This window comes from Adelges cooleyi, unplaced genomic scaffold (assembly GCF_023614345.1).
Source record: "Adelges cooleyi isolate 19-005CV unplaced genomic scaffold, UGA_ACOO_1.1 ACOO_flye_CR_arks_rails_tigmint_CR_PRNA_651, whole genome shotgun sequence".
NCBI lineage: Eukaryota > Metazoa > Arthropoda > Insecta > Hemiptera > Adelgidae > Adelges > Adelges cooleyi.
Window position 1 is genome coordinate 7493602 of NW_026096352.1, and position 9185 is coordinate 7502786.

Here is a 9185-nt window from a genome sequence, read left to right on the forward strand (position 1 = left end):
ATTAGATAGATGGGTACAGGATCGGTTGTAACAAAAACAGGTCTTTTTAAACCCAAAAATTCTGCTAGTTTAATTTAGCTATGTAAAAATATGTATACACAGAATATAAGTGATAGAGCACAATATACACAACATTTAATTGTAGTGAAATTAATACACACAAGAATCCAAAAGCATAATAGCATTTATACAATAACAGCTACAGCTGCTATGTTTCCATGCTTTATAATAATTGTTTATACAGTATATTTGAAATGAAAGCAAGAAGTTATTTTCAGACGTATAGACACGTTTTATAGGTGCTAGTTTTTACGGCTTATTGGACTATTATACAGCTCTACCAATAAAATAAATACCCTAACCTATATTAGCAAACATATATTACCTAACGTTGACAGTTAGCTAATGCTTAAAATAGTACAATTTTAGCTTGAATTGTATAACATTATTCATTGTTATTTAAAACCAGAACTTTTAGTTTATATTGCTTACCTCACTTGCGGTCTAAAAACATTAACATAACCTAAAGGATATAATAACAATTTTTAAAGAAACCTGGTGCATTGGATAAATTTCAGTTCTCAGTATATATGTATACATTTTTTACTTTTGATCTTATATTTATTAACTAGTCACGACCAGTAACGTTAATCTCTATACTGAATTCGGAAGTTTTGACCGCGAGCACGAAAGCCCAGACTAACTTTAGCTTGACATGTGACATGACCTTTTTTTAGTTTTTTTTTTCGTTGACCTCATAATACAAAAGAAATTTTATCCGTCATAAAGTCAAAATCGGATACAGTTGTATTCGATACTGTTGTTTTTTTTAGATTTTATATTTTTTATGTGGGTTTTAAGAGTACTTACTTTTTTATGCACGCCGTTAGTACCGATTACAAAACGTACATAACTTACCTATAAGGTATGTATGTGTATAAGATGAATTATTTCACACTTAATGTTATATAGATAAATGCAAAACAAAACAAAATGCTTATTCAGTTCCATTAAAATAAATTAAAGGGAAAATTTTTAATTTATTTTTAAAAACATGTTTATATAAACGTTTATAGGTACGTACAAATTTAGTACCAACCTGATAATTATAAATACTAAATTTGAACACATTTTAAGATAAGTTTTTAACATTTTAAATACATTCGTTCAATGTGTGAATCTAATAATCAGAAAATATAAATTTTCTTTTTTTAATTTTAGATGAGTAAAACTATTAGTATATTACCTATATTAAAGTATAAAGTAATTTCATTTTAGCTTAATTAATGGAAAAAAGTGTTAAAGCTTAAAATATTTTCTTTCTTTGTTAATGTATTATTCATGTAAAAAACTTTTTTTCAATCAAGTGAGGGGAAAGGCAGGTCAGTTGTTATAACGTACAAATATCACGTAGGTACTTAAGAACATAAGTACAATGAATAAGTGTTAATCTTAATACTATAAAGAATATTATTATTAGGTACTTATTACAAAAAACATGGAGTTATTGGTATTTTAATTTATTTTACTTTATACAGTTGAGTTAACTAAAAATACAAAAATATATATTGTAATAACTTACCCAATAGCAACTGACCCCGTTCTCCCCTATGTATAACATTTTCAAAAATGTTTATAAAAAGAAGTAGCATGAGGAACTTAACGCGCATGACACAGCCATACAGTTTAAATATAAGATTTAATATTGCATTTTTTAGAAAAAGGACTTACAAAATGTTTTGTATTTAATTTATACTACTTATATTAAAACAAGAAATTTTTCAACATAGCTAATAAGTCTATTGGAAGTACAAACAAAGCAAAACTGAATTTGGTTTATTTCTTTTTTATAACAAATAATAATAACAAAAACAACAACTAGTATAGGTAAATGTTAATCAGGCTTAGTTTGTATATGTATAAAAGTATGTAAATTGAGACGGGAAAAGTGTGTGTGTATGTAAAAAAATACAATTTTGATACAGCAATTAATAATTGAAGTAAATGTACTATTAACTTCCTTACTTTTGACATAAATTTCGTTTTTATATTATTTGCATGTTATATATGAATTCCATTTCCCTCCATCTTTTCTATTCTATAGTTCTTTTAGCTAAACTGCAAAATTTCGTCAAATTTTGCAGTAGCCTGTTTAATAACGGTACCTAAGTGAATTGAAATAAAATGTTCGGTGAAAGAAAAAAACCCAAACAAACTTGAGATATTGGAAATTGTCTGATTCAATGGCAAAGTTCTTACCCAAGATTCATATTGCTAGGTAGTAGGGTGGACTGGACTGGATACACTGCAGACTCTATTCGGAATAAGAACAGGCCTAAAAACCACACGAAAAACCGGTTTTCAGGTAGCCTCCGAAGCCTGTTCTTATTCCGAATAGAGTATATAATTATTATTGTAACTTTTATTTTTTAAATCACTTACTAATAATAAGTAATACATAGGCAACAAGTGCATGCATTTTTTGTTGACAACAAGTACAGCCGTTTAGCAAACAAAACCCTTTACCTATGTTAGTTTTGTAAAAATTTGGTCTTCAACTGTTAAATTAAGAGAAATACGCAAACTTATATGCAATTTGTTGCACTGGAACAATCGATCTAATAGTGTAGTAAGGAATCTGGAAACACAATCTATAAATAATAAAAATTGTAAACCGGTATTCAGTACTCCAAAACAATTTTAAATATTCTAAAACCCGAAATCTGAATTTAAAAAATTAGGTTCATAGCCCCGATTTTGACAAGTATTGTAGACTATTATATGTTAACTATTTCATTTCAAAACTCCGCCTTGCTTGTTAATGAAGTCTACATAAGCCCCGGAGCTCATGAATCGACAAGCAAATTAAAATAAACGATATGCGGTAACAAAATTCTAAACGATACATATCAAATTGTTATCCCGCGGGCACGGTCGAATAGTTAGAGTTTGACTTGTTTTGACTCTTTGTTAATAATATTCTCAACACATTAGTATGATCTATTCTATTTCGCTTTAGTCAATGCGGAGGAACATTTTTTAAGTGGCTAAACACGCGTCTTTTGCGCGTTAAACAGCCTTTGTTTAAGTATATTGTTGACGTTATTAACGCGCTCGGCTAAACTTATCTTGATCTTATTAAGACTCACCGATGGAGTAGACCGCTCCGTCCAACTTGAAAACCGCCGACTTCACGCCGACTTTGAATACGCCCTTTTCCTTCTTGTCCTGGTTGCCAGTATTTTTGTCGTCCATCTTGGTGATCGTATCCAAGTAAAACAGTCAAAAGCAGTACCGCCAAAAGCCGGCTAATTACCGTGCACGGGTTAGGTGCGTTCTCACGGGATGTATTTATACGTTTCGATAAGTCTCTAAACCGTAAAGAACATCAATTACACTTTTAGTTGTCCGCCAACGAACTCGGCTATACCGTACTGTATTTTTTTGGGGGGGGAGGTGCCTTCTGGGTGTAAAAGTAATACACTTCGCAAGTACGACCAGACGTGACGGTAAAAACGGGTTGTGCACGACGACTGTCCTATAACCGATCCACGTGGCGAGTGGCGGCGACAGAGTCGACCAGGATGGATACAGAGCCGGCGGCGGCCAACGTACAAATTACCGGTGATCCGACGGTAGCCGAGGGCCGCGCCAGCCGTCGCCGACCACCCGGCTGTCTTTGCAATCAATCGGCTACCCTAAGGGGTATTTCATCTGTGTTATTGCGATTTTATTACCTATACACTATGCAGGATACCACATGATAGCCGGTATTGTTAAACAATTAAAGCCGTAGAGATTTTTCTAATTATTTAAAAAAGAAAATTTAAGCACCGACAGCGACACCCGATAAATTTGTACTTTGTTCGTTCAACCCGTTTTTTGTTATGACAAAAGTAATATAACCAAAACAAATTATTGACACCATAAACTGTCAATATTCATTTACATACTTTTACATCGTGAAATCACTTCGCTTATATTTAATAACATTGAATACAAATATTATCTACTAGTACAGACAAGTGTCAAGAGTCTTCTTAAACAATTTTTTTTTTTCTATAAAAATATTGAATGTGTATTTTTATAGTAAATCTACTAGACTGAATTAATAAGGTATATATTATGTGATACAATATGTTTTATACAAAAAAATTGTAATTTATTAAAATTATATTATATTATAAATAAAGTGTAGACTGTGAAAATGGCTACACCATAATGGCTACACAAATAATTCAACTGTGACGTCTGAATTAGGTTTTCGGCTAGGTATACAATCTTCCTCCTTCATCGTAAAACTGTTCAAAAAGCTACCTTTTATGTAATATAATATTACACGAACGATCAATTATTTTTTTATCTCTAATCCAAATAATTTATAACAGAAATTTCTATTTCCCCTATCTAAGTGCACTTCTAGGCAGTGTCTATAAGCATAGTACAAAAGTATAAAGCTACTTAGCGTTCTGTCCATTTAAGTATGTGTGTTCTTGTCAGAGCCGTACCGAGCCATTTTTTATCCTGAGGCAGAACTTTAGCAATGCGCCCCCTGGGTGGTGGGGTGACACACTCCCAGTTTTTATTATTTTTCAATAAAATAATAAGATTAGGAAACTCTGTAAATTTTTTATTAGGTTTCGAGCAAAACAAGAAATAATATTTTTAGCCACAGGTTTATAATTCTCAACCTTACATTATAGTAAACAAATCAATCAAAAATTACAAATTTATAAGGTATTTCAAAATAACAATTAATAATAATAAAAAATAAAATAAAATAATTATTATTTATAAAGATATTTTCCTTGCTTTTGTGTCGGCAAATTTGTCAATAACTTCTTCATAATCCAATTTATTAGCGATTTCTGTTTCAATTGAAAGTATGGCCATGCTTGATAATCTCTCCTGAACCATTGTAGATCTTAAGTAAGTTTTTATCAATTTAAGTTTGCTGAAACTCCTTTCACATGAAGCTGTTGTAACGGGCATTGAGAGAAAGATCCTTATAGCAATTTCAATATTTGGATACGATTCTTTAAGCTTATAATCGTGAATCATTTGTAATAAATCCAAAAACGTTACTGATTCAATACTTGGCAAAATTGATAAAGCTGCATGTTTAAAATCTTTAATTTCTTCAACTATTTCCGCAGTATTTATATCTTCATTATATTTAAGTCCTAGATCAGCAGCTGCTTTTTGCAAATCGTGTGAACTCATATTGGTTAATGAATGACCGGAAAGAAATTCAAAATCGTTTGAAATTTCCATAATTTTTTCATACCGCCATTTCATCTGAGTAAGAAGAATATCTATTGAGTCTATAATGGTAATTCGGAAATTTTGTTCTGCAGAAATATTTATCACATCATCATCTGTTTCATAAAGTTCTAATCTTTTTTTTTTTTTTGTTCTTGATTCCTTAAAAGTTGCTGATATTTGTAACTCTTCTGCAACTTTTGTAGCATTTGTAAAATTGTCTTCCATAGTTGTGTCGCGAATTTCCTGCAAAGAATTTTTAAGCCCAAATAACAAATTGGAAGCTTTTTCCAACGATAAGCTTTTGTTTTGTAAAGCTTGATTAACACGATCTATACTACTTAAAATTTGATTCCAAATATTAAGTAAACAGAGAAAGTCAAAATTGATCAATTTAAGTAAATTTTTAGCTGTTGATTTTGTTTCCAAATTAAGTTCTGAGTCAGAAATATTTTGTAGTACCTTAAATACATCTTTTATTTGTGAGTTCATCGCCTTAACAGCTTGTGCTTTTGAAGCCCATCTAGTATCTGAATGACCTTTCAATGAAATTTTTAATGTGTCCATTAAAATTTTCCATCGAGTGGTTGATTTGACAAAAAACGTATATATTTTCTGAATCACATCGAAAAAAAATTGTACCTTAACATTAGCTGATGCTGCATGTACGCCACTTAAGTTAAGGCAGTGAGCAGCGCATGGAATGAATGTGGCTAAATTGTTTTTATTTAATATGACTGCCTGAACGCCATGGTATTTTCCTGACATGTTAGCTGCATTGTCATACCCCTGTCCCCGTACATTTTGTACATCAAGTTCATCAGCTTTTAATTTTGATAATATTTCCATAGCCAACCCGTCTCCAGTTTTTTCCTCTGTGTTTATAAAATCTATAAAACTTTCTTCAACTGTAATTTTTCCATTGTGAATATCAACATAACGAATCACTTCAGCCATTTGTTCATTATGTGACACTTCGGGAGTGCAGTCAAACAACAAAGAAAAATATTTTGCTTTTTTTATTTTAGATAATATTTTATTTCGAACTCTTTGTCCCAACAAACAGATAAATTCATTTTGTATTTTTGGAGATAGGTAACTGATAGCTCCCTTGTTATGATTTACAAGATGTTGTTTTAGAATATTATCATATTTACTAAGTAATTCTATTAAATTCAGAAAAATACCAGAATGTTTAGTTCCTACTGTTGTGCTCGATCCTCTAAATGCTAAATTATTTTTTGTGCAAAATAAAATTGCATCTAAAATTATGCGAAGTATATGACGCCATCGATCTTTTTCTAGCAAAATCGCCTTTTGTAATTTATCGTCAATGCATTGAGAGTTTTTCAACCTATTTTCAAGAGATTTCCATTGTAAGAAATGACTTCTATGATCAGCCGATTTCTCGTGATCTAAAATACGATTAATATTTTTCCAATCCGAAAAACCCTCGTTTGTACATGCAATACTTGCTGTTTTTGAGGTATTTGATTTAAATAAACAGCATGGAAAACAAAATACTGCTTTACTATTTTTAGAATAAATCAACCAATTTCTATCTATAACTTCATTGTTTGATAAAGTTTTTTTAAACCAATAAGGGGAAAATCGACGACCATCGTCTGACACAGATTCACTAAAATCAGCATCTTTTCCTTGATCAGGTTCTTGCGTTACAAGGTAAATTCTAACACTATCCGTAATTGGGGGCCAAGAAGGTGGGTCGTTAGAATTTATAAGTTGAAAAATAGTTTCAAGACTAGTTGAAGAAGATGTAGGTTCATGAATATTGGGTGAAATATCATGAATTATTTCACTTGATTTTATAGTAACAGAATTAACACAAGTTTCAATTTCTTTACTTACTAATATTGGCGTATTTTGAAATGAGTCATTTGAATCACCGGAATTTTCTTCTGAAATAAAGATTAATGATTATTAATACTATTTATTTCTGAATAGATCACGGTTTTGCGAACGTACAATCGTTTAAATAATTATAAATACGAACTGCATCTTTTGGTACTACTTTGAAGAAAATCGGAGCAGTTTTAATACCTTAACTATTGATTAGAAAAAAAACTAACCTTTATTTTCTTGATATTCTTCCAAGTTTGACACTATTCCAACCGATTTTTTATCTGAACCAAAACCTCTAGAAAACCAGTCTTTCATTTTTTTTGACAGTTGTACGTCTTCATTTGCTTTTTTTTTCTTAATACTTCGATTCTCTGCTCCACTTCGTTTCTTTTTATTATTCATTATTCTTTTTAATATTATTATTTTTTAATAGTAAAAGTATCTGTATAGTTTAAAAATACATTATTTTAGTATAAATAATTTATAATAAGTACTAAGTACATACCTGTTTCTTGTACGAAAAAAAATAGAAAGTTACACACTTGCCTTAACGAGTGATCAGCAAATACTAAGTCAAATTATTAAAATAGTAATAATTACACAACATTTGTTCACTATTTATAAACTGATGTATCGTACGTATATCAACTGATATAATGTAGATATTAAGCATGTACGTCGATCGATTCGTCGATTAAACGGAAAATAAAGATAATATAATATAATATACTACTAATAACAAAATATATAACTAATAATAAATACTAATAATGGTATACTATTCTTATCGGCGATCAACGTCGTCGTAATTTCGAGGAAAAAATAAATATACAATCTAAAAATAAACTACCCGTCGACAAAGGCATTGAACGTATTAAAAATATAATATGTAATATGTTTACGGATTAGTGCGTAGTAATGAAAAATATTATATTGTCAATAATATTTTTTCTTAAGTCAATCATTTAATATTTTTGCGCCCCCCATCATCAAGCGCCCAAGGCAAGCGCCTCGCTCGCCTCACCCTAGTTACGGCTCTGGTTCTTGTGTTTGTTTGTTATTTGATAGTTAGTTGACATACTAATCTTCGGACCGAGATCTAATTAATCTCAAGTCTCTGTCAATTATTTTCTGTTACTTAACTATTTTATATTTTTTAATAATTAGTATTTGTACAAGATGCCTCACGAGAATTTGACCTCTATACTATCTCTTAGCGAAATTGGTATTTTAAAGTAATGTTTTTTTCTAAATAGTTCAATAGGGGAATCCCTCAGGGGAACGCTAATCTAGCGTGACGGGTATGGCGAACCCGGGGCCCCGAGCTATGAACTGGACTTGCTTTAATTAGCTGGTCCAGTTCTCTCTACTCTGACCTTAATTGGTTGGAGTAGACTGGCCCTCCAAATTGGGGGTTAAGCGCAGAGCTAACGACCCTGCCTTGTAAAAAAAACTAACGTTCAGGACTCAAACACCAAGCCTCGGACTAGGGAGGGGTGTTTGACGGGATGGTCCTAGCGGCCGTTTGCCCGAAGAAGAAGAAGAAGAAGGATATCGACTACAAATACCTATTTTTGGAATAAAAAAAAACATATTTCATTTTTTTTTTTATACAACCACTTTTTGAATTAAACAAAACCAAGATGGTTAGTACTAAGAGCAGGATTTTCTGACATCACTTTTTTTACATCGCGGCCTACTGATTATTCTAACACAAGGAGTTTGGGACGCTGGTTCAGGACATGTCACGCAGGCTTATTGGAAGGCTTAATAAAAAAAAAGTAATAATAAAAAACTTTTGTGTTTTATCAACTAATAATAATATTTGGTTTAATTATTTAACATTAGAGAATATATTAAGGAGAATGACAGTTTGAATATTATAGTTCAATTTATAAAAATGCAAAAATTGAGTGGACAGGACACGTCTGGAGTGCCAGAGTGGCATGGGAACCTGGACTATGCATATGACAGGGAGGAGTAGCGGAAGTTATTATTGGCAGCAAAGGGCCTTATTTAAATATAGAAACATAAAAAAAATATATTTCTCAAGTCTTTTA

At 31.2% G+C, this 9185-nt stretch overlaps 1 protein-coding gene across 1 annotated transcript in view; it reads right to left on the bottom strand.

The window, feature by feature from the left end:
* Window positions 1-3543, bottom strand: part of LOC126844931 (dual specificity calcium/calmodulin-dependent 3',5'-cyclic nucleotide phosphodiesterase 1A-like) — a 294426-nt gene extending 290883 nt beyond the window's left edge. Inside the window, exon 1 of the mRNA XM_050583434.1 lies at window positions 3150-3543. Coding sequence (XP_050439391.1) covers window positions 3150-3255 — 106 coding nt within the window. The 5' untranslated portion in view covers window positions 3256-3543. The remainder of the gene's footprint in view (window positions 1-3149) is intronic.
* Between the last annotated feature and the right edge of the window lie 5642 nt (window positions 3544-9185).